The 26,998-nt window shown below is 43.6% G+C and overlaps 1 protein-coding gene across 1 annotated transcript; it reads right to left on the reverse strand.

Annotated features, from left to right (window-relative positions):
• Nucleotides 1-685: 685 nt before the first annotated feature.
• LOC116969750 (coiled-coil domain-containing protein 125-like) lies at nt 686-24,653 on the reverse strand. The gene is made up of 5 exons (XM_033016525.1): nt 24,271-24,653; nt 10,515-10,878; nt 8,324-8,382; nt 4,395-4,481; nt 686-757 (listed from the first exon to the last, which is right to left on the reverse strand). The coding sequence occupies exons 2-5, from the start codon at nt 10,825-10,827 to the stop codon at nt 686-688; spliced, it is 531 nt and encodes a 176-aa protein (XP_032872416.1). The 5' UTR covers nt 10,828-10,878; nt 24,271-24,653.
• Nucleotides 24,654-26,998: the final 2,345 nt, after the last annotated feature.

Raw genomic sequence — 26,998 nt, forward strand, 5'->3', positions numbered from 1 at the left:
TACGAACAGGAGGGACAGACTACTTAATGGTTCTTCAAGATGGAGGCAGATGGAGAAAAGAACAGTGCTTGTCATGAGCGGGATGGGGGCTCACCTCCCACACCCTCGAGGGTGCTCTGGGTTGGCTGCAGGTGGCGCTCTGGGGACAAGGAGACTGTACGGTGGCAATGAACGATGTAATCGCGGGTCGACGTATCCAGATCAATGTGTTGGTGGAGTGAGCTGCTGGAGGCCTGCAATAGCCTGGGGATCAATTGGATTGGGCGCCACTCCAAGAAGCCAGGGCCTGCAGCAGCAGAGGACTTCAAACAGCATTGCCTGGCCAGGCCGAAACCTGCACTCCAATCCAGTACTGCCACCAGGACAACGGGCTTATAATGAAAAGCAAAGACTCAACATTTTTAACAACTTTGAAATTGATGGGTACAAGATGGTACGGGAGATGTGGCACCCTTGTGTACTGCTGTGTGTAATCCCATTCTTACACCCTTGTACTCGTATGATTGTGCCCATGTACAGTGTTTTTTTTACAAGGGTAAAAAAAAGAGGAATTTCACTCTACATAGGTACATGTGACAATAAAGTACCATTGAAAAGCTCAAAATAAAATAATAGCCAAGGCAGACAGTGTATAATGAGGCATTAATTCTGCAGAGAATAAAAATTACACGCATGCATACCTTTTCTAAAATCTTGTTTCGTTCCCTGTTTTTTGATGTAGAGTCTTTGTGTGCACTGTGGCTTTATCAAGCACTGCCTGATCAAAGACAGGAAAATATCAGCAGATGCAACACACACGGCACTTACTTTCTACTTCTTGAAAAGCAAAAGCATTTATAAGCTATCAAATTAGAAGGAAACAGTTTATTTTGTCTCAACTTCTATAATATATTAAAACTCTGTGGCTGGCTGTGTGCGTTTCTGACTTGTGGCTGCCAACCTTTGATTCGTTGCTACGCCAACGTCAGACCAGAAACGGCGAGTTTTTGTCCATTTCGGTAGAGATGTCACTTTTCATTCCAAGTATCCACTCCTCATTAATTTCGTCATGTTATGACTACCATTTTAATAAATCTTTCTTCCCACACCCCCCCACCCCCCCCCCCCCCACTCACTCATTTTGTCGCCTCCGCTGGCCAGCGACCATAACGGCTGCTGGCGCCCGCATCTCGCCCTCAAAGACGCCATTTAAAAACAGCCGCCCTGCTGATTCACGAACGGCTTGAGTTGGAGGACCGCGTCTCCGTGGGGCTACGGGTAGGGAACGGCTGCGTTGGGGGAGCAGACCCAACGGGTCTGCACTGGTCTAGTTTCCCCTAAAGATAGCTTTTCTTCCCGATTGTTAATTTCACAAGTAACTCTACATCTGAACAGTCTGTGTAGTACAAAAGGTGTTCCCCGATTCATCAATCGCATTATAAATAATTCACATTCTGAAAACATGCATTGTAGCAGAGTTACCTGTCCAACATAGTGCCAGAGAGATTCCTTCTCTGGTCCCTAATAACTCATCTGTCCTCAATGTCAGTTCTTTCCTTTACATATCAAATAGGCTAACTTTAATAAAAGTCAGTTGCAATATTTTTATGAATTTCAATATTTTAAGCACATTATGCAAACAAGATTACAATCATTTTCCTTTGAAACTTATTTCACTGTTTTATTTTTTTTATTCTTTTACTGGCTATTCACGGCCTTGTTGAGATTATCACTACATCAAAGAGTCTTCCCTGGTTTTTCCTCCAATGATTTATTTTATCTGCTAACCTGCTCTCTGGCACAGCCATAACAGCATTCTGTACTATGTTTAAGATTTATTTTATCTATTAAACTTGTTATGCGACAACCACGAGTATGCCATCAATTCATTCTGACCAATCTTCCCAATAACACAGCAATATGATATTTTCAATTATATATGGAACAACAAGAAAACCTCAAGCACATCCTACATTCAATTTGCTGCAAACTGAGACAAACCTTTATACCCGGAGTACACTGAAGCAAATATGTTCAAGTATGCAAATAGTTTCAGAACATAAGGGCCTCAACCTGGATATGAAAATTGGTAACTGTGAACTTTAAGTGAAGCTAAGTGCATGGAATTGAGAGAATTCAATACATATTCAAGAGCATGATCACACATAACCCGCTCAAGCATCCATCAATTAGGAAAGATACATTCAATGTTTTGGGTTAAGAAGCTTTCAACAGAACCAGAAAAGTGAGCAAAGATGGATGTAAAGTTGTAACAGAGGGAGTGATAGAGAGTAAACATCTGTGAGAAGATGCAGGCTGAAGTTGAAAGATAATTATAATTACTTTAAAAATAGCAGATGGAGGCCAAAAAGAGAAAACAAACTGAAACAATAAAGTGCATCACACATTTACAAAGAGAAAAATAAAGAGAGTAGAATAGTTACCTGAAGTTGTCCAATTTAATTTGAAGTCCCAAGGTTTCCATGTGCCCAGACGGAAGTTAAGTGCTGTTCCCCAAGTTTACAATGAACAATGATGGAACCAAGTGAAAGACCAAAGATAGAGAAGAAGCAGGCAAAGAGTTAAAGTGAAAGATCATTGGAAACTATGAGCTTTGACTTGCAGATCAAGTGATAAGGGGCACTCCGTAAAATGTTAACCCATCTGTTTCCCTCCAATATAAATGACTGCAATTAATTGCTCACTGCATGGAGTGCAGTGGTGGAATGGGTGCTTGATCATTCTGCAGCACTTGTTGTCAGATAAGTGTCTCAGGATCCACAAGCCAAACTCTTCATGCTTACATCACTTCGGTCCATGCCTCAATTTAGCACCAGGACCAGTGAGATCAGCTTTATGGTTCAGGCAACAATTAAGCTCTTGTTAACAGCGGACTAATGAATTGTGTGCAGGCAGTGGGCCCCAATCAGCACAACACTAGCGAGTCTCTAACCATTCACAATAATTCCAGTCATGGACAAAGTCAAATGTGGTCCAGGATAACACTTCAGACAAGAAAAAAAAGTGCAGCAGAAACCTTAAATTGCAGCTCTATCACAAAGTGTGCCATCACATCTCAAGAGTAACCAATAATCAGTAATTTGAATGCACTAATCATACTACCTTACCGCACCTGAAGAAAGTTGACTACCTTACCGCACCGGTAGAAAGTTGACCGCTTCGCCCAAAAATTCTTGTCACCACTAAATCTTTATATCAGGAATGCAATTTGCTATTTACCCAGCTGGCTCAGTTTCAATTGGAAAGGCTTTAATAGAGGATTGTGCATTTTGTTGGGCTTCACAACAAATATCTATTTCTTCCATCTGTAGCTATAAATACAATGTACAGGATATACTGCCCTAACTAACATAACTCAACACCACCATATTTCCATGTTACAAAAGGATGAGGACAAAACAATCAAGTCCAACTTTCTCATTAAGTCTTAGGCTATCCAAACTTGGACGTATGATCTGAAGAAGGGTCTCAACCCAAAATGTCACCCATTTCTTCTCTCCAGAGACGCTGCCTGTCCGCTGAGTTACTCCAGCTTTTTGTGTCTATCTTGGACAAAAGATGTTGTACCCATAGAATTTGGTTAAACCAGTTTTCCTTTTTGATCATCTGTGCATGAATTAAGATTGTACCGTCATTTTAAGCTCACTTTTACACTACATAAACCCTGACTATAGAAAGCATCCTCTCCAGATACATTACAGCTTGGTAAGGCAGATGCTCTGCCCAAGACTGCAAGAGTTGTGACCGCAGCCCAATCCATCAAGCAAACCAGCCTCGCCCCATTTGACATTACGAAGCCTTGGTAAAGCAGTCAACATAATCAAGGACCATTCATAGCATGGTCATCGCTTCTCCCCTCTCCTGACAAGCAGACGATACAACAGCTTGAAAGCATGTACTAGCAGGTTCAAGAACAGCTTTTCCTCGCTATTGTCACACTCTTGAACAAACCTCTCATATACTCAGGGTGAATTTCCCAATCTACTGGCTGCAGCTCTTGCACTTTATATAAAATCTAGATTTTTCTATGCTTAACACTATATTCTACACTTAGGAGTTTGAAGAAAGGTCCCGACCGAAAAGGTAAACTATTCATGTTCTCCAGAGGTGGTGTCTGAACCACTGAGTTACTCCAGCACTGTGTCCTTTAGTATAAACCAGCAGTTGCAGTTCCTTGTTTTACTATATTCTGCACTCCGTTTTGTTTATCTTTTGCACTACACAATCCCCTCTTGTGTGGCATGCTTTGCCTGGATAACAGGCAAGACAAAGCTTTTCACTTTATCTTTGTACACATGAGATTAATAATAAACCAATTCGAATCAGTGGAGGTTCATAAAGACTATTTTGAAATGGCATATAACTGAAATTAATGACATTACTATTGAGCTCACCATGCCCTGCAGTATTTTTAAGGCTTCATATTTTCCCTCGAGTTTCCGTTGTGTTACTTCAAGCTCAGATCGTAAAATTTCTGCTTCCTGGAAAATAAAAAGGCTTCAATTCATCACAAGAATGAAGAGCGCTAGCTAACAAGATGGACGAGCTAGCTGCACTAGTGAGGACCCAGAGGGAGAACCGTGGGAGGGGTGTGATATGTTTCACGGAGACGTGGCTCCACAAGGACATCCCCGAGTTCAACACTAGTGTGGATGCTTTCAGACTATTCGGGTGGACAGGGGCTGCGTGAGTGAGTGGCAAGCGTAAAGGTGGGGGACTTGTTATTCTCGTTAACAACAAATGGTGCAACCCTGGTCACATCACGGTTAAGGAGCGTGTGTGTAGCCCGGACATTGAACTGATGGCTGTGGGCCTCCGTCCTTACTTTATGCCGAGGCGGTTTACATTCCTCCATCCGCCAACCCTTTGTGCACGTGTGGCGTAATCTACACAGTAACCGCGAGAGTCCAGGCACAACACCACCATGCTTTCATCGCTATCTCAGGGGATTTCAAGCACGTGACTCTGGACACTACCCTACCCACTTTCACCAGGGATATGAAAACATTGGACCTGCTGTATGCTAATGTTAAAGAGGCGTACAGCTCCGCAAGCCCTTCCGCCATGGGAAGATCCAACCACAACTTGGTTCATCTCCAACCCAGGTATAAGCCAATAGTCCAGAGGCTGCCTGTGACCACAAGGTCAGTGTGGAGGTGGTCATAGGTCGCTCTACGGGGCTGTTTTGAAGTCACATACTGGGACGCACTCTGTGGTCCCCCTGGAGAGGACATTGGTGGACTTATGGACTGTGTTACCAGCTACATAACATTCTATGTGGATAACGTTGTCCCGAGGAGACTGTACACTCTTTCCCCAACTACAAAAGCCCTGGATCACCAGTGACATACAGGCACTTCTTAACCAGAAGAGGGCCTTCAGGAATGGTGACAGGGAGGTGTTGAAACGGGTGCAAGAGACCTGAAGGCGAGATGAGACGGGACAAGGACGACTACAGGAGGAAGCTGGAGCGAAACTTCAGCAGAAAACAGAGGATGTGTGAGCGGATGAAGAGCAATAGGCTACAAGAAGACCAGTGGCCCGGGGAGGGAAGCAACCAGGACTTGGCAATGAGCTAAACCGTGTTTTAGATTGATGGTGGGGCCTCTGCGCCCTGACACGTCTCCCCCTCAAACCCCTGGTCCACTTCCTCTGCCCTTTCTTTGCTGTGCCTAACCATCAAGACTGAGCAGGTGAGGAAGGAGCTGAGCAGACTCAGCACCAGGCAAAGCACAGGTCCCGATGGGTGTCAGCCCTCGGGTACTCAAGGCGTGTGCCAGCAGTTGTGCGGAGTACTACAGCATACTTCAACCTGAGCCTGGAGCTGGGTCCTGTGATGTGGAAGACATCCTGCTGGTTACTGTACCAAAGAGGACACCCCAGCTGCTCCTCCAATGACTACAGACGATGGCACTGACATTCACCTCATGATGTCCATGGAGATGCTGGTGCTCACTCACTTGCGACCCCTGGTTAAACCCTACCTGGACCCCCTGCAGTTTGCTTACCAAACAATGATGGTTGTTGAGGACGCCATCATCCACCTGCTTCATCGTTCCTATGCTCACCTGGATAAGCCGGGAAGCATTGTGAGAGTCTTTTTTTAACTTCTCCAGTGCTTTTAACAAGATCTGCCCTGCACTGCTAGGGAGAAAACTGACGAAGATGCAGGTGGATGCTCCATTGGTGTCCTGGATCACCAACTACCTGACTGGACGACCACAATATGTCAGGCTACAGAACTGTGTCTCGGGCATGGTGCTGAGCAACACAGGGACCACGCAGGGGACGGTCCTCTCTCCCTTCCTGTTTACCATCTACACCTCAGACTCAGATATAACTCAGACTCCTGCCATCTGAAGATGTTTTCGGATGACTCTGCAATTGTGGGTTGCATCAGTGAGGGGAGGGAAGCTGAATAGCTGAATAGAGGTGTAGTCAATTACTTTGTTGAGTGGTGTGGGCTGAATCACCTGCAGCTCAACACTGACAAGACTAAGTAGTTAGTGGTGGACTTTAGGAGGAGAGGATCACCCCCGTCTCTTTTCTCAATCAATGGGACAAAGGTGTGGATGTGTAGTTCACCAGGGAGTTCAAATACCTGGGAGTGTCCCTGGACAGAAAACTAGACAGGTCTAGGAACATCGAGGCCTGTACAAGAAGGGACAGAGCCAGCTGTTCTTTTTGAGAAAGCTCCACTCCTTCAACGTCTGCAGTGAGATGCTGCCGATATTCTACCAATCGGTGGTAGCCAGTGCCATCTTCTTTGCTGCTCTGTGCTGGAACAGCACGGCTAAGGCTGCGGACACCAATAGGATCAACAAACTCACCAGGAAGGCTGGCTCCGTCCTGGGGGCGGAGTTGGATTCATGGGAGGTAGACTTGGAGGGGAGGATGCTCCTCAAACTGTGGAGCATCCTGTACAATAGACAATAGGTGCAGGAGTAGGCCACTCGGCCCTTCGAGCCAGCACCGCCATTCAATGGCTGATCATCCCCAATCTGTACCCCGTTCCTGCCTTCTCCCCATATCCCCTGACTCCGCTATCTTTAAGAGCCCTATCTAACTCTCTCTTGAAAGTATCCAGAGAACCGGCCTCCATTGCCCTCCGAGGCAGAGAATTCCACAGACTCACAACTTTCTGTGAGAAAAGGTGTTTCCTCGTCTCCATTCTAAATGGCTTACCCCTTATTCTTAAACTGTGGCCCCTGGTTCTGGACTCACCCAACATCAGGAACATGTTTCCTGCCTCTAGCGTGTTCAAACCCTTAATAATCTTATATGTTTCAATAAGATCCCCTCTCATCCTTCTAAACACCGGAGTATACATCCCCAGCTGCTCCATTCTCTCAGCATATGACAGTCCCGCCATCCCGGGAATTAAACTTGTAAACCTACGCTGCACTCCCTCAATAGCAAGAATGTACTTCCTCAAATTAGGGGACCAAAACCGCACACAATACTCCAGGTATGGTCTCACTAGGGCCCTGTACAACTGCAGAAGGGACACTCCCTCCATGACACACTGGTCAACCTGAGGAATACCTTCAGCAACATCTGGATCAATCACGATGCAGGACTGAACGCCACAGGCGATCCTTCTTCCATGTGGCTATCACACTTTACAACTCCTCCACCTTCTGTCGTGGGGTTGGCTGAGACTGACCACCCCACCACCCCCGCCTCAATCTTGCACGTCCCCAATGCCCTTCCACTCATCCCTTTAGTTTCATGTTTCATGTATTTTGTGTTTTTTTATGGCTGTTGGCAAATTAATTTCGCTCCTGGGATAAAGTTGTATTATATCGTAAGAAAATGATCAAATTAACGCTGAAACAAGGCTATTGAAGGTTGGAACACTGTTTCACTAATAGTTCCTAGACTGGTCAGTGTATATTCAACCTTAAGGAAGATTTTTTTTATGTACCTCGATTAAATGTTACAATGAAATTCCTGAGAGTTTATCAATAAGCAATTTAATACAGAATCAATACTACTAAACAATGATCTTCAATGTCTGCTCATTAAAAAGATGCATTTCATTCAAATAACTTAATCTATTGGTATGATTTTCTTTGATTGAGATTGAGCAAATTATTTATTTTGTTACTGATTTAAAGTGTTTGGTTTCTGTCATCATTAATTTCAGTCGCAGTTTTTATTTTTAGTGCACTTCACATGTTTAACCATACTTTGTTACATACCTACTACAAGAATTTGGTTATCCTTTAGTCAAAATTAACCACTTTGAAATGCAAGTTGTCTCAGAGCAAGATTACCTCTCCCTAATAATTTAAAAAAAAATAATAATAATAATAATAACCTGCATAACTTCCAGGAGCCTCAGTTTTAGTTCTTCGTTTGACATTTCAACTTCTGTACCTACAAAACCAATATACGATTTAAAAAATGATTGTGCAATGCATTAAGCTAATAAATAAATCAACTTTATCGAAACAATTTATATCCCATTCAACATTTCCCTCAGAAATAAATAACGTGATTATTGATTTATTTATTTTTTGTAAAAAAGGACCTTGCTATACGCAAGTCAGTTGTGTTGCTTCCTGTGGTAAGCTTTTCAAAAATAATTTAATTGGCTGTAAAAGATATTGGGACATCCTGGAAATATGTAAATACAAGTTGGTTCATTAGTTCACAGATCATTTTTAAATTATAAATAACCTTCCAAACAAAAAAATAGCGAAGCAGTGCGTAACTAATTTGTATAGCGATGCCAATTTACCATCTTTGAAAAACTGATTGATCTCACAAATAACAGGGCTGAAGGAACTCAGCGGTCATGTAGCACCTATTGGGGGAATGGACAGACAATGTTTTGACTAAAGAAGGATCAAAACTTGAAACGTGGTCTGTCCATTCCCTCCACAGTTGTGCCCTGATCCGCCGAATTCGTCGAACGCTGTGGTTTGGTCTAGATTCCAGGATCTGCCATTTGTTGTGTCCACAAAATACTTTTGTTTATTTGCCAATGCTCAAAACTCAAACTCTCTTTATGAGAAACAGCAACCAGAACATTTTCCTGCCAATGCATTCAGATTGAGTAAAGAGCTCCAATATTAAGGAATCAAATTATGAACAAAGAGGTCTGAACAAATTTAAAAATACAGTTTCATCTTTATTATTGTAAGTGAAAATCATGTGTGTAATTTATTTGAGGAATAAAAAAAGTCAGAGATTAAAGACTGGGTGGCTCCACCTGCAGTGGCTGCCTCGCTAACAGTCTGTCTGTCCTTTCTTCTTTTTGTTGTTTTTTAGCATGTGTGAAAAAGTATGTTTTAGGGTTCCTTGGTTTGTTTTATGTAGGGGGTGGGGGTTGGGAAATCTTTTTTTCAATCTCTTACCTCGACGGAGATGCGATTTATTTTCCGTATCGTATCTCCGTCCCCACTGCGTCCGAACATTGTGGAGTTGGCGGTCTTTCCTGGAGGCCGACCGGCGCTCCAAGCCGCGGGAGTCTGCGGGACTTTAACATTGCGGAGCTTGCGATCCCTTTGCCGGGGATCGAAGCTCCAACCTCGGGGCCTGTGGACTTTAACATCGTGAAGTCCATGGTCTCTAGTAAGAAGCGGCCGACCCGGGAGCTCCATGCCGCGGAGAGAGTTTCAACCGCCCCGACGCGGGAGTTTCGATCGCCCTGACGGGGGCTTCGATCGCCCTGACTGCGAATGGTTTGACTGCCCCCACCACGGGAGAATAAGAGGAAGACGATTGAAGTTTATTGCCTTCAATCACAGTGAGGAATGTGGAATCCACTGTGGTGGATGTTTATGTTAACTTTTATGTGGTTGTGTGTCTTGTTGCTTTTCACTTAGTATGGCTGTATGGCAACTCAAATATCACTGTACCTTAATTGGTACATGTGACAATAAACTGACCTTGAAATATATTCGTAAAGAAACTTCAATTAGATTCAACCCCTTATTTACAATTTATGCATCATATGTTTATTGATATGCTTTTTTATTATTCTTCCTTGGATGAATAAACTCAGCTCGACATTATGTGCCCCTAACTTTCAAAATAAGTATATTTAATCCAACAGGCAGAGGAAGGAATAGATTATTGGCTCAAGTAATGTTATTTGTACTGTATTCACGATGAAATAAATGTAATCTTTTGCAGCGCAGTAGAGCACTATGCTATTTTATGGATTTATCAAAGAGCACAGATACAAATCTCACCATAATCAATTCAAAACCTGCACGTGCATATAATTTAATTCCATCCCTTATTAACAGTAGTTTTTACTTGACTATTTTAGGGTAAATGCAAACATTCCGTTAGGATTGGTAATGAATATTACTCCACCAAAGCTAATGAGCGCAAAAGCATAGGATTTCAACCTCCAAAACCAGTTTTTAAGCATTAAGCATTTTTTAATGTAGTACACATATTAAATAGTGTTTAAAGTGTCAACATTAAAATATCACAACTATTCAAATCTTCAACACAATATACACAAGTATTAATATTCTGAAATTAATATTTACCAATATTGCTCAATCGCCTGCTGATACTAGTTACATCAGAATTCATAAGCTGGTGGAAGGAATCGGAAATGCTGCCGTTTGTGGTCCAACGGAAACATGGAATCTCATTCTTTTCATCCTTTTTTATATTTCTACTAAATACATCACCATTGCAATCGGATCCTTGTCTTGATCTTGAAGTCTCAGCAATTGAACAATGTTGCCCATCATAAATTCCACCAGGCTTCCTGCGAAAACCGTCACCCAAGTCACCATTTGACATATCATCTTCCTCTTTTGCTTTCCCGTTTGGTACTCCATGCATTTCAGACATTAGGAATGGTTGTATAGATCCAACAGCTTAATTAGCTATGCAGAAACAAAACTGAGAAAACAAAAGTGCCATTAACAAAAAAAGACCTGCTTCTGAAGATTTAGAAGAACAAATTAAAAAATCTAAAATACAAATGACACGTTTGTGTGCATTGAGATTTAAACACATAACTAATAAAAGGAGATTTTGGCTCAGACCTTGCTGCAAACTGCTTCCAGCATTCAAAACAAATGCAAAGCATTGCCTATTCTCCGGCTGCAATTTGTCTAAATAATTAATGCACAGTCTAGAAGTGAAGAAAAAACTTGCTGGAATCTCCCCAAGCATTTAATCTTGGTGATCAACCTGCATTTGGACTTGGCAGAGGATCCACTTGGATGAAGATTGTTATGACTGCAGAGATGCCAGGCATGGTATGGTAAATTACATTTATAGATAGTTTTCTGCATGTTTTATTAGAAACTTTTTTCTTCATATTTGAAGTGCCAAAATGATTTGAAAGAGTTTGATTTTGAAAGTCAATTCGGTAAGATTGAAAAAATGCAACTAATGGAGCTAATCTAGAGGTGTGGCCTCACTTTATGTCAAATTATTTCACAAGCACAGGTTTGTTCAGCCCCACCCGAGTGACTGGTTCATGTTGCATTGTAAAGGCTTCACCAATGGAATGTGGACATTTTTACCAACAATTTATTTGTGCATAAGATAAACACGGAATGGACGTATATCTTTCAGGGACTTCACCTCTTTCTTGCTTTTCACCTACTGCCTTCTCACAAATCCACAGGAATAATATTTAACCAGGTTCTGTCTTGCTGTTCCACTGGCACCGATATTTCTGATTAAAAACAGGAGAACAGTCATATCATTTCCTAAAATGCATCATAAAATGCATCAAGGTTAATTCCCAGGATGGCGACTGTCATAGAGAATGGAGCAGCTGGGCTTGTACACTCTGGAATTTAGGATGCGAGGGGATCTTATTAAAACATATAAGATTATTCAGGGTTTGGACATGCTAGTGGCAGGAAACATGTTCCCGATGTTGGGGGTGTCCAGAACCAGTTTAAGAATAAGGGGTAAGCCATTTAGAACGGAGATGAGGAAACACTTTTTCACACAGAGAGTTGTGAGTCTTTGGAATTCTCTGCCTCAGAGGGTGGTGGAGGCCGGTTCTCTGGATACTTTCAAGAGAGAGCTGGATAGGGCTCTTAAATATAGTGGAGTCAGGGGATATGGGGAGAAGGCAGGAACGGGGTACTGATTGTGGATGATCAGCCATGATCACATTGAATGGCGGTGCTGGCTCGAATGGCCTACTCCTGCACCTATTGTCTATAACTGCGGAACCTCATGCCAGCTAACACGAAGGAATCTAATTAACCCGAGGTCTTTTCATCTTACTGCAAGATGCAAACCATTGGTTAGCCGCAAAAAAAGGATGGCCAGGTTACAGTTTGCCAAGAAGTACTTAAAAGAACAACCACAGTTCTGGAAAAAGGTCTTGTGGACAGATGAGACGAAGAATAACTTATGTCAGATGATGGCAAGAGCAAAGTATGGAGGCGAGAAGGAACTGCACAAGATCCTAAACATACCACCTCATCTGTGAAACACGGTGGTGGGGGTGTTATGACCTGGGCATATATGGCTGCTGAAGGAACTGGCTCACTTATCTTCATTGATGATACAATTGCTGATGGTAGGAGCATAATGAATTCTGAAGTGCATAGATTCAGATTCAGATTCAATCTTTATGGTCATTGTGCAGTGTACAGTACAGAGACAACGAAATGCAGTTAGCATCTCACCCAGAAGAGCGAACATAGAATAATGGAACAGTAAAATATATATATGTACATACAGTAGGAGTAGTGCAATTTTTCTGGGGGAAGGAGTGTCCGGGGGGGGCGGGGGGGGGGGGGGGGGGGGGGGGGGGGGGGGGGGGACTGGCAATCACCAAGGTGCAGAGTTAAGTTGTGTAACAGCCACAAGGAAGAAGCTGTTCCTGAACCTGCTGGTCTGGCAATGTAGAGACCTGTAGCGCCTCCCTGATGGGAGGAGGGTAAACAGTTAGTGGTTGGGGTGAGAGCAGTCCTTGACGATGCTGCGCGCCCTTCGCAGACATAGCTTGCTTTGGACAGACTCAATGGAGGGGAGTGAGGAACCGGTGATGCGTTGGGCAGTTTTCACCACCCTCTGCAGTGCTTTCCGGTCGGAGACAGAGCAGTTGCCATACCATACTGTGATACAGTTGGTAAGGATGCTCTCGATGGTGCAGCGGTAGAAGTTCACCAGAATCTGAGGAGACAGATGGACCTTCTTTAGTCTCCTCAGGAAGAAGAGACGCTGGTGAGCCTTCTTGACCAGTGTTGAGGTATTGTGGGTCCAAGAGAGGTCATCAGAGATGTTGACCCCCAGAAACCTGAAGCTGGAAACACGTTCCACCTCCGTCCCGTTAATATGGATGGGGATGTGCGTGCCGCCCCTAGACCTTCTGTAGTCCACAATGAGCTCCTTGGTCTTCTTGGAGTTAAGGGCCAGGTTGTTGTCAGCGCACCATGCTGCTAGGAGCTGGACCTCCTCCCTATAGGCCGACTCATCGTTGTCGCTGATGAGGCCAATCACCGTTGTATCATCTGCATACTTGATGATGGTGTTAGTATCATGTACAGGTGTGCAGTCGTAGGTGAAGAGGGAGTAGAGGAGGGGGCTCAGCACACAGCCCTGTGGAACGCCGGTGTTCAGGGTGAGGGTTGAAGAGGTGTGGTTGTCTGACCTAACAGACTGGGGTCTGTTAGTTAGAAAGTCCAGTATCCAGTTGCAGAGGGAGGGGTCGATGCCCAGGTCGCTGAGTTTGGTGATCAGTTTTGAGGGGATAATGGTGTTAAATGCTGAGCTATAGTCGATGAACAGCATTCTCACGTAGGTGTCTCTGTTGTCGAGGTGGGAGAGGGCGGAGTGAAGTGCCGTTGAGATGGCATCCTCCGTACTCCTGTTCTTGCGGTAGGCGAACTGATAGGGGTCCAGTGTGGGGGGTAGGCAGCCTTTGAGGTGTGCCGGGACCAGCCTCTCGAAGCACTTGGTGATGATGGGAGTAAGTGCAACTGGGCGGAAGTCGTTGAGGCTCGCCGCAGTGGAGTGTTTTGGCACTGGCATGATGGAGGTGGTTTTAAGGCACGTGGGTACAACTGCTTGGGCAAGTGACAGGTTTAAGATGACAGTCCAGACGTCTGTCAGCTGCGCAGCACAGGCCCTGAGGACGCGCCCGGGGTTGCCGTCAGGGCCAGCAGCCTTACGTGCATTAATCCTGCTCAGTGCCACAAACACGTCGTAAGGGGTGAGTGTGAGGGGCTGGTGATCAGCAGGGAGCACAGCCTTGATGGCCATCTCTTGATTGTCCCTGTCAAAGCGGCCATAGAAGTTGTTAAGCTCCTCAAGGGAGGAGGCGTCGCTGGAAGTGGGGGTGGTGTTGGTGGATCGATAGTCCGTGATGGCCTGGATGCCTTGCCACATGCGTCGGGGGTCAGAATTGTTATTGAAGTGCACCTCAATCCTTAGCTTGTAGCAATGCTTGGCCTTCTTGATGCACTTCTTCAGGTTAGCCCTGGATGAACTGTAGGCTCGAGCATCGCCTGACCTGAATGCGGTGTCCCATGCTTTCAGCAGTAGCCTGACCTCGCTGTTCATGGCTTCTGATTCGGGAATATGGTCATCCGTTTGAGGGAGGTGACACTGTTGATGGTGGAGTTGATAAAGTCCAAAACAGAGGAGGTATATAAGTCAATGTCCATGTGGGAGTCAAGGGTGGCCTGAGCTGCAAACGCATTCCAGTCAGTGTTTCCAAAACGCTGCTGAAGTGTGGAGTCCGCCTCCTCTGACCAAACTGTAACTATCCTCACTGTGAGTTTAACACGTCTGATGAGTGAGGAGTACTTTGGGAGCAAGAACAATGAGAGGTGATCAGACTGTCCAAGGTGGGGGAGGGGGATGGCTTTGTAAGCTTCAGCCATATTTGTGTAAACTTTGTCCAGTATCTTGTCTTCTCTAGTGGCGAAGGAGACATATTGGTGGAATTTGGGGAGTACAGTCTTTAGGTTGGAGTGATTGAAGTCACCCGCAACAATGAAGGCTGCCTCAGGGTTGTGAGTCTGTTGTTTGCTAATGGCAGTATGCAGCTCTTTCATTGCAAGCTTAGCATTAGCATCAGGAGGAATATAGGCTGCAGTCACAACAGTGGAGGTAAACTCTCTGGGCAGATAGAACGGTCTGCATCTAACCAAGAGGAACTCTAGGTTAGCTGAGCAGTGACTCTCAATGATGGTGGTGTCCGCGCACCATGCTTTATTTACATAAATGCACAGACCCCCACTCTGGTCTTACCGGAGTCTGTTGTTCTGTCCGCTCGGAGTAAATGATGCCCCGTTAGCTGGATGGCGCTGTCAGGAACGTCAGTGTTAAGCCATGTTTTGGTGAAGATCAAGATGCTACAGTCTTTGATCCAGTTGTGGGAGGTAATCGGTAGCCGGAGTGCGTCCATTTTGTTTGCCAGTGAGCGCACGTTGGCGAGGAAAAGGCTAGGAATCACTAGCCTGTGTGGGGCTAGCTCTAACCTGGCCTTTAACCCACCTCGGCATCCACGGCGGTGCTTGCTTTCGCGTCGCCGTCTGTGGGTGCTTCCGGTCGGCCGAGCTGACTTGGTGCGCTCTGATGTTCCGCCGCCCCGCTGTTCTGGCTAGTTCAGGAGCGAGACATAGTTCGATCAAAAAGTTGTTGTAGCTGCAGGAACCGAAGTCCAGAAGTTCCTGTCGGCTGTACGAAAGGAACGCAAGACTGCTCCGTGTGAGCAGACTCGAAACAAGTAAGTAAATTATTGCTAGTTCGCAAATTCTCATGAGACACGGGGCGTCGCGATGTGCCCGCGCTGCCACCATTTAAAAAAATTTTTTTAGACACATCCTATCTGCTCAAGTTCAAACAAATGCCTCAAAACTCATTGGCCGTCCGTTCATTCTACAGCAAGACAATATAACCATATAACAATTACAGCACGGAAACAGGCCATCTCGGCCCTTCTAGTCCGTGCCGAACACTTACTCTCCCCTAGTCCCATCTACCTGCACTCAGACTATAACCCTCTATTCCTTTCCCGTCCATATACCTATCCAATTTATTTTTAAATGATAAAATCGAACCTGCCTCCACCACTTCCACTGGAAGCTCATTCCACACAGCTACCACTCTGAGTAAAGAAGTTCCCCCTCATGTTACCCCTAAACCTCTGTCCCTTAATTCTCAAATCATGTCCTCTTGTTTGAATCTTCCCTACTCTCAATGGGAAAAGCTTATCCACGTCAACTCTGTCTATCCCTCTCATCATTTTAAAGACCTCTATCAAGTCCCCCCTTAACCATCTGCACTCCAAAGAATGATGATCACAATCACAATGATCCCAAACATACTGCTAAAGCACCAAAGGAGTTTTTCAAAGCTAAAAAATGGTCAATGCTTGAGTTACCAAGTCAATCACCCGATCTGAACCCAACTGAGCATGCCTTTTATCTGCTGAAGAGAAAACTGAAGGGGACTAGCCCCCAAAACAAGCATAAGCTGAAGATGGCTGCAATACAGGTCTGGCAGAGCATCACCAGAGAAGACACCCAGCAACTGGTGATGTCCATGAATCGCAGACTTCAAGCAGTCATTGAATGCAAATGATATGCAACAAAATACTAAACATGACTACTTTCATTTACATTACATTGCTGTGTCCCAAACATTATGGTGACCTGAAATGGGGGGCTATGTATAAACATTGCTGTAATTTCTACATGTATAAAAATGTATAAAAATGGCCTTTATTAAAATCTGACAAGGTGCCCTTTAACCACATGTGATTTTTTTTCTATTACAAATCTCAAATTGTGGAGTACAGAGGCAAATAAATAAATGATGACTCTTTGTCCCAAACATTATGGAGGGCACTGTATGTATAAAAATCAAAAAGAGCAATGGACACAAAACTGGCTCCTAGATTCTGATCAATGCATCTGTAATTTCTACCTATATTGAAAGAAGTGACCTGTGAGGCATTCCATCTGGTCTTGTCTTCCAAACTCTCAATAATGCTCATAAAACAGTTCAAATTAAGAAGCTTCCAATCTTCTAAGCTTTGATAACAAGGACTTTTGCTAGTACTACTAGTCGGCTACCACGACATCACATTTATTCACTGGTTCTGTCGTGAAGTTTACTCCAGACTCAGTGATTCTAAATTATCTCCGTTAGCCTCCCATTCTCTAAATATAGCTCATCCAATAGTTTTTTTCCACATCTTAATGAAGATTTATCAAGCATTTATCTAGATTTATCTTCCCTTTTCCACACCAAATGCTTTACTTCTGTAGGTTGTTGCAAAGTTATTTTCTTTTTCCAACCATTATAGGTAACTCAAAGCAATTACATTTGTATTTTAAATATTTCCTTATATTCAAATTCATGCATGCCTCTCATCATTCTATTACAACAATCTACTGCCACAGCAGCAATATATATTCCTCATCCTTTAAAATCCATATTATTGTCATCATCGAAGAATTTCCATAGTATGATTTTACCTCATTCATCTGTTCTGACATGATTCCACCCTCCGTTTTTTTTTCAAAACAAAGAGTTAAAATCTACCCTACAATGTGTAAAAAAATAATCCACAATGAATTCCAAATGCAAAGAGCATAATTCTGGTCAGCTGATACAATTCCTTTAATGGAAATATAAGCAATAGCAATACAATTAGAATCATTGTTATTTTATGTCGCTTAAATTTTCTGCTTAGACAGATCTATAAAGCATGACAACTGGCTCTGTACCCACATCAATGTCAACCAAATTAGCACTCTGGGCGAGACCAATTTGCCTGGATTTGTGTCCTATTGCTCCAATATATCTATATCTAAACATCTATTGAAAGTCTTAATTGTATCTACTTCTATGGCTTCCCATGGTAGCTCATTCCCGATCTAGATCAACGTGAAAAGATTGCCCGAGGTCCGTCTTAAATCTCTTTCTTCTCACCTTAAGCCAATGCTCCCTGGTTTTTAAATATTCTATCCTGAGGAAAAATACTTTATCCATGTCCCGCATGATCTGGTATATATCAATAAAGTCACTCATCAGCCTCCTATGCTCTAACAAAACAAGTACCAGCTTGTCCAGACTCTCCATATAACTCAAGTCTGCAAGATCCTGTAATAATCTGGGGGTGAATCCATTCTGCACCCCTTCCACTTAATGACATCTTTCCAACATCTGATCGATCAGAACTGCACACAGAAATGTAAACTCCTCGTTTGATCTCACCAACTACTTGTTCAACTGTAGCATGACGTCCTAACTATTATGTTCAACACACTTTCCAATGAAGGCAAGCACGCCTTCTTCACCACCCCATACACCCGAATTGCACTTTCACAGAAACATGCATCTCTACTTCTAGATCTCTCTGTTCTACCACTCTCCAGGGCTCTACCATTTATTGTGTAAGTCCTGACCCAGTTTGACATAACACCATAAAGGGCCTGTCCCACTTGGCTAATTTTTTCGGCGACTGCCGGCATCATTGACTGACGTATCAGGTCGCCGCTAGATTTTGAAATGTTCAAAATCTTTTGGCGACACTGATATGACACCGGCAGTCACCGAAAAAAATCACCAAGTAGGACAGGCCCTTAATAGCAACACCTCACACTTAAAATCCTTCCTCATTGGCCATTGTGCCACCAATTTCAGTGTCAACTGCAAATTTATTAACAATGTTAAATACACTGTCATCCAAATCATTAACATATATAATAAAGAGGAGTGTACCCAGCACCAAACCATGCAGCACTCCACTGATCAATGGCCTGCAATCAGAAAAGTAATCCTCCAGAACTACCTTTGACTCTTTCCTCCAAGCTAATTTTGAATCCAATTTACTAGCTCACCTTAGATTCTAAGTGATCTAATCTTGCAAGCCAGCCTACCATGTGGTTTCTTGTCAAAGGTTTTGCTAAAATCCTTATAATGTCCACTGCTACGCCCTCATCACTCATCTTGGTGACCTCTTCAAATAAACTCCGAAGATTTGTGAGACACGATTGCCACGCACTAAGGCATGTTGACCATCTCTAATTGGTCCCTGCCAACCCAAATCCTGGTAGATCCTATCCCTCAGAATCCCCCCAAAATACTTTCCCACCACTAACACCTGTTGTTCCCTGGCTTGTCCTTGCTGTCCTTGTTAAATAATGGTACAAATCTAGCCACCTTCCAATCTTCCAGAATTTCACCTGTGGCTAAAGATGAAGCAAACATCTGGAACCGGGAAACCCCGTGGGCAGACAACCGTCCCTGTCCCTCAAGAGCCGAGGGGGATGACCCAAGGAGTAGGCTAATCTCCCGGCACCGCCACAGTGTGACCAAAACTGAACACAATACACTAAATGCAACCTCACCAACTGTACAACCGTAACATAACGCCCTAACTTCTATAATCAATACCCTAACTGATGAAATCCAATGTAGCAAAAACCCTCATTACCACCCTATTTATCAGTGACAGCACTTCTGGAACTATGTATCTGTACTCCTAGTTCCCTCTGCTCTCCAACACTCTGCAATTCACTGTGAAAGTTAGTTTAGTTCTGCCCTGGTTTGACTTCCTAAAATGCCTCGCACTTGATCATTGAATTCTCCCAATGTTGTTAGTCCTTGCTGTCTCCTCCCCTTCCTCAGCCCTCCTGCTGTCTCCTCCCATCCCCCAGCCTTCGGGCTCCTCCTCCTTTTTCCTTTCTTCTCCCCGCCCCCAACCCACCCCCAATCAGTCTGAAGAAGGGTTTTGGCCCGAAACGTTGCCCATTTCCTTCGCTCCATAGATGCTGCTGCACCCGCTGAGTTTCTCCAGCTTTTTTGTGTACCTTCGATTTTCCAGCATTTGCAGTTCCTTCTTAAACACTTTGTCTATTCCACTGCAAAATCTCTTCAAGGTATACCTACCTTGAAGAAGTTCTCTTCCTCTCTCCAGTGACAGTTTCACAACCTCCTCTCTGTGATCCCCCTTGCCCTCCAACTGTACGACCACATCCTTACCCAGACTCGATACCACAGCCACATTTGCTTCCTCGGGGCCTGCCTGCGCCTCCATCTCATACCTCATATCTATTGCATCCGCTGCTCTAGATGTCAGTAGATCTACATCGGTGAGACCAAGCGGAGGCTGGGCGATCGTTTCGCTGAACACCTCCGCTCGGTCTGCAATAACCAACCTGACCTCCCGGTGGCTCAGCACTTCAACTCCCCCTCCCATTCCGTATCCGACCTCTCTGTCCTGGGTCTCCTCCATGGCCAGAGCGAGCAACACTGGAAATTGGAGGAACAGCACCCCATATTCCGCTTGGGGAGTCTGCATCCTGGGGGCATGATCATTGAATTCTCCCAATTTTGTTAGCCCTTGCTGTCTCCTCCCCTTCCTCAGCCCTCCTGCTGTCTCCTCCCATCCCCCAAACTTCGGGCTCCTCCTCCTTTTTCCTTTCTTCTCCCCGCCCCCCCCACCCACCCACCCCCATCAGTCAGAAGAAGGGTTTCGGCCCGAAAGGTTGCCTATTTCCTTCGCTCCATAGATGCTGCTGCACCCGCTGAGTTTCTCCAGTTTTTTTGTGTACCTTGGATGCCTCGCACTTATCTGCATTAAATTATTTTAGCCAATCCTCAGTCCACTTGCCCAGCTGATCAAGATCCTCCTGTAATTTTTGATAACCATCTTCATTGTCTACGATAACCCTACATTGGTGCCATCTGAAACCTTGCTAACCATGCCTTGTACATTCTCATCCAAATTGTTAATCTAGACCACAAACAGCAATGGGCCCAACTCTGAGCCTCTGGCCACTTGATTAGGCCCTCGGGATTCATCCACATTCATTTGCTTTCAAACTGCCAGTGCTCCCTCTTTGGTAATTTGCACGTGGTATAAGACATCACAACTTGTATATTTCAATGCATTAGTTTCCATGATCTTTTTCCACAGTAAAAACTGATCAGAAATATTTATTTAATATCTTCCCCCATCTTGTGAGGCTCTACATAAAGATAGCCATCCTGATATTAAGACTTATCTCTCTGGACACCCTTTTAATCTTAATATAGATCTGCAGAATCTCAAGATTTCCCTTTACCTTGCTTTCCAGCTCCATTTCATGTCTTCGTTTTGCCCTCCTGTTTGCTTTGTTAAGTGTACTCCTACACTTCATATACTCGCCAAGGATTTGCTTGATGTTGATTTAACATGTGGACCAGTACCATCCTTCTCCATAATTACTTTAAAACTAATAGAATTATTGTCCCTGGTGCCAAAGTGCTCTCCTACTGATACTTCAATCATTTGTTCTATTTCATTCACCAAGAGAAGGTCCAGTGCTGCTGCAACTCCCTATTAGGGTTCACTGTATATTGATTACGGAAGCTTTTGCACACAGTTGCCTCTAATATTCCCCTGTTATTCTTATTGCAAGCCGACTCCACTAATTCCTGATGACTTCAGGCAAGCCTATAATACAGTCCTGGTCATGTTGCATGACTTCAGTACAAGCTAATGGCACGTTGTCCTTCATAACAAGAGGAGTTAAGTATCATCAAAGACTCCACACACCACCTTTTTGAACTGTTGCCCTCTGGCATCAAAGACTACACACATCCTTCTGCAGTTGTACAGAGCCCTAGTGGGACCACACCTGGAGTATTGTGCGCAGTTTTGGTCCCCTAATTTGAGGAAGGACATTCTTGCTATTGAGGGAGTGCAGCGTAGGTTTACAAGGTTAATTCCCGGGATGGCGGGACTGTCATATGCTGAGAGAATGGAGCAGCTGGGCTTGTACACTCTGGAGTTTAGAAGGATGAGAGGAGATCTCATTGAAACATATAAGATTGTTAAGGGCTTGGACATGCTAGAGGCAGGAAACATGTTCCCGATGCTGGGGGAGTCCAGAACCAGGTGCCACAGTTTAAGAATAAGGAGTAAGCCATTTAGAACGGAAACGAGGAAACACTTTTTCTCACAGAGAGTGGTGAGTCTGTGGAATTCTCTGCCTCAGAGGGCAGTGGAGGCAGGTTCTCTGGATACTTTCAAGAGAGAGCTAGATAGGGCTCTTAAAAATAGCAGTCAGGGGATATGGGGAGAAGGCGGGAACGGGGTACTTGGGGATGATCAGCCATGATCACATTGAATGGCAGTGCTGGCTCGAAGGGCCAAATAGCCTACTCCTGCACCTAATGTCTATTGTCAGGCGTTACAGGTCAGCCAAAACACACCGTTCCAGACACAGAGACAGTTTCTTCCCCAAAGCAATCTTCACACTCAATATGAAAAAACACTCATGCTGCACTCTTCCTTGAACTTTACTATCACCATATGCAGTACTGATTACTTACTTATCTTGATATCTAGTTTTTAACATTGTTTTTAAATTGTGTCCTGTGTTTTTATGTTTGTATATTATGCACCAATGGAGTGGCAATAACAATTTTGTTGTATGCATTGCTTACAACGACAAATAAAGACATTTCATTTCATTTATAGGAGCAAAGAGGTCTTTCTGCAGTTGTACAGGGCCCTAGTGAGACCACACCTGGTTTATTGTGTACAGTTTTGGTCTCCAATTTTGAGGAAGGGCATTCTTGCTATTGAGGGAGTGCAGCATAGGTTCACGAGGTTAATTCCCAGGATGGCAGGACTGTCATAAGTTGAAAGAATGGAGCGGCTGGGCTTGTATACACTGGAATTTAGAAGGATGAGATGGGATCTTATTGAAACAAATAAGACTGTTAAGGGATTGGACATGCTGGAGGCAGGAAATATGTTCCCGATGTTGGGGGAGTCCAGAACCAGGGGCCACAGTTTAAGAATAAGGGGTAGGCCATTTAGGACAGAGATGAGGAAAAACCTTTTCACCCAGGGAGTTGTGAATCTGAAGAATTCTCTGCCTCAGAAGGCAGTGGAGGCCGTTTCTCTGGATGCTTTCAAGAGAGAGCTACTATCTTAAAGATTGTGTGTGGGTACAGATTGTGGATGATCAGCTATGACCACATTGAATGGCGGTGCTGGCTCGAAGGGCCGAATGGCCTACTCCTGCACCTATTGTCTATGTATAAGTCATCATTCCCTTTTTGTTTGTGTAGGAAGGAACTGCAGATGCTGGTTTAAACTGAAGATAGACATAAAATGCTGGAGTCAGACGGCATCTCTGGAGAGAAGGAATGGGTGACGTTTTGGGTCGAGTCTGAAGAAGGGTCTCGACCCGAAACGTCACCTATTCCCTTTTTGTATCTAAATACAGTTATACCCATATAGCCTCACAAGATGATCCCCCAAGAATATCCTCTCATAAAACTGTAATTATATCCACACCATTAAAAAAGCAAAAAAAGCAACCCTCTCTCTTATTTTCATCCCTATCACATCTGTACCCTGGAATACTGAGTTTCCAGTCCAGCCCTACTCTGATCCATGTTTCTGTTTTGGCTAGAGTATTCCAGTATCCCAAGCCAACCCTAGATGTGATATTGCCCATCTTATCCATAAGCCTCTTGCATTGAAATATAATGCAATTTAAAACATTGGTCTTTCCTTTCTCTTTGCTGTGCTCCTGCCTATGCTCTCTGCTAATTTTGCCCTCTTTGATGATAGTATTTGTTCCCACTGCTCATCTTTCTTTCAAGTTGACCAGAACCATGTTCAATTTTCAAGCGTATTAGAACATTTGTTTGCACATTCCTTTCACATTATCCTATTTTGTACATAATTTTAAAATCTGTAATACTGTAAGATAGATTTAGCAAAACAAAAATCTTCCATTAATTTACATAAGCAATTGCAAGAAAAAAAGTCAACAAGGGCAATTAAAGCAGTTATAGTTAAGTGGTAACGGAAACCCCCCCACTAAATTGTGAGCAAGTCAGCTGATGAAAATGAATTGTTCTTTTAACAGACATAAAACCAATTGCAATAAGTTACAAATGCAGGCAATTCTTTTTCACCTGTAACCTTCTCCTTATTACAGTCCCAAATCCTGTGATCTACCAATGTATGACAATGTCAATAATCTCCTACCATTCGAGATTTAGAAATATTGCCATGCTTAATAAAAGACCCACATAAAATATTATAAAGTTGCATAAATTATCATCAACAATTGTAAACTGCATTCCTACTCAGGTTAATTTAACAACGCCACATCACCGATCAGTAGCTGCAACGTTTTATTTGGGAATGATGGCAATCTCAGTGACAGTTGCAGAAAAACAAACAATTCTCAGATCTATATCAAATTTCCAGAATCTGCAGTCTCTCGCCACCACCCCAGTTTCAGAGACTAACCATTCTACTACAAGAAACAACCCTTTTAATACCTTGCTGTTTGCTGTTTTTAGCTGTTCCTCACTCTGAATGGGTTGTTTAATCAAAAATGCATTGGAGTAAATGCAATCGGCAAACTAAATAATTCGGTTTCCCTGTTCTGAAAAGGAGTTCGTGTCTGAAGAAGGGTTCGGACCTGAAACCTTGCCTGTCCACTCGCCTCCACAGATGTTATCTCTACCGCAAAATAAACGTGGACAGGTGTAGGCGATGCTGAGCCTCAGCTCTTCCCCGGCAACTTCACTCCAGGTTACTCAAACGTGAAGCGGAGAACTTCTCACGTACAGTGGAAAGCTCGGAAGATAACCCATTGCCCGGGCGGTGAGGTGAGTTGAGGGTGTTTACAGAAGCAGCTGAGTGAATGGTGCCCGGCATCGGGGCGCCGGGAGGGGGACGAGGGCTGTCGGCCAGCGGTTCAAAATGGCCCCGGGGCCTGCTCCTGGACACCACCCTCACCTCGCCTCACGTTACGTTACCTCAGTGCAGGGCAGACCACTCTTGTCACCCCCACATTTATAACCTGTTTCTTACCGAACCGGATCCTGGAAACACTTCCACTCCCTCCGGAAAATGGCCGAAGTACCTGATCACATGGCTGGCCCGCCTTCCAGTGATGTCACCTCTCCTTCCCTCCCTCCCTCCCAGCACAAGATGGGATGGGAAGATGCTGCTCCCAACTGCACCTGAACACTTCTTCTCAATGGATGGACGAGGGGGAGGGATCTCATTCAAACCTACCAAATACTCAAAGGCCTAGATAGAGTGGACGTGCAGAGGATGTTTCCACTAGGCAAGGCAACTTTATTTATATAGCACATTTCATACACGAGGCAGACTCAAAGTGCTTCACATAAAAACATGTCATACAATAAAATGAAGTAATAAAATGCAATAGAAGAATTAAAAGAAAATAAAGCAAAATTAAAAATGCATTATAAAAAGTGCAAAAGTTAAAAGTGTAATGTAGTTAAGATTTAGCTGAAAGCTAAAGCAAACAGAAAAGTTTTCAGCCTTGTTTTAAAAGTGGTCAAAGTTGAGGCAAGTCTTAAACACTAGAAAACATAGAGAATAGGTGCAGGAGTAGGTCATTCGGCCCTTCGAGCCTGCACCGCCATTCAATATGATCATGGCTGATCATCCAACTCAGTATCCTGTACCTGCTTTCGCTCCATACCCCCTGATCCCTTTAGCCACAAGGGCCATCTAGGAGAATCTAGGACCAGAGACCACAGCCTCAGAATAAAAGGATGTACCTTTATGTAGATTGGTTTATGCATGACAACCACTCATAACAGGTTAGCATCACTAACCCCACCTTACTGTACCATTTATATTAACACCCACTTCCTATACTGCTCAGTTCTGGAAGCAGTCAGGATGCTCTGACAACTAACGATCTACTGTACTGCTATAGTTTGCATAACGATTAAAGATGATCTTGGATTACATATTGCGTGAATCTCTTGTTTACACTTTAGATAGGAGGAATTTCTTTAGTCAGAGGATGGTGAATTGGTAGACTTTATTGGCATAGGTATTTTTAAAGCGGAGATTGACAGATTCTTGATTAGTAAAGGTTTCAAAGGTTACAGGGAGAAGGCAGGAGAATGGAGTTGAGAGGGAAAAATAGATCAGCCACGATTGAATAGTGGAGTAGATTTGATGGGCCAAATGGCATAATTCTGCTCCTATGACTTATGAATACATTGGTCCTTTATCTCTTCCACTTCTATAAAAACCTTTTGGCAATTCATTCTTCTCATATTTTCCCCAATCGGCAAACTTTTCCACATATATATTTTCTTCATTACTCTTCACACACACTGGCCTGACGAGTATTGCCATCAGTTTCTGCTATTAGTTCAGAAGTTTATTAATATTCTATGAATCATAAACCCAGCAACTCCTTTGGAAAAGGAAAGTTTCTATAATGCAGAGAAGGTATTCAGCACTTTCATGTCCCTGTCCAGGACATCATTACAATTTTAACTGTGGCATAACATTAAGTCCTCTGAACAAATGAGACATTTGACCTGTTTTTTTCCCTTACAAATTAGTCAAATTCTAAAATGCAGCTTAAATTCTATCTTCATATTCATTGCACTGCAATTTTTCCCCAAATTGTATACTTTCTCCTTACCAAAGACACTGGCAGCTTGGTAATGTTGGGAATTCTAATTATGTTTAACTCTTGATTATCCAGGTTGAAGTTCGCATCTCTTATAGACGGTGCAAAAACACGTATAATGCAAAAGATAATGCAAAACACAAGGCATATTAAAAAGATGTGTTGCAAGGTACTTAATTTGTTTATTTAAATACTGTTTGTCTTTGCGTTTTAAAATGGTATATTTTTTCTTGCCTTTCCACCACTTCAACTTCCATTTCTTAGTCAAAATTATGTTTTAATTTACAGGGGTTTGCAGATTTATTTAGTGAGGCTCCGCAGTTTAGAAGAAGGGTCTCGACCCGAAACGTCACCCATTCCTTCTCTCCAGAGATGCTGAGTTACTCCAGCTTTTTGTGTCTATCTTAGAATACAATGTAATAAGCTTCAAACATTTAAGTTTTAAAGTATTTATTGTACTCACCCTTGATATGCACATGGAACAGTACAACACAGGCCCTTCAGCCCAGAAAGCCCATGCAGAACATAATGCCAAACTAATCCCATCTGCCATTCTCTGTGTGGAGAGAAAAAAAACTTGCCTACATATACAT

This window comes from Amblyraja radiata, unplaced genomic scaffold (assembly GCF_010909765.2).
Source record: "Amblyraja radiata isolate CabotCenter1 unplaced genomic scaffold, sAmbRad1.1.pri scaffold_1110_ctg1, whole genome shotgun sequence".
Taxonomy (NCBI): Eukaryota; Metazoa; Chordata; class Chondrichthyes; order Rajiformes; family Rajidae; genus Amblyraja; species Amblyraja radiata.

What these genes read in the sequence shown, in the direction of transcription:
- LOC116969750 (XM_033016525.1), bottom strand. Translation starts at nt 10,827, where the DNA reads ATGTCTGAAATGCATGGAGTACCAAACGGGAAAGCAAAAGAGGAAGAT. An exon ending in CAGGCGATTGAGCAATATTG is followed by an intron (nt 8,383 to 10,514) that starts GTAAATATTAAT and finishes TTGGTTTTGTAG; the next exon opens with GTACAGAAGTTGAAATGTCA. An exon ending in TAAAAATACTGCAGGGCATG is followed by an intron (nt 758 to 4,394) that starts GTGAGCTCAATA and finishes GTCTTTGATCAG; the next exon opens with GCAGTGCTTGATAAAGCCAC.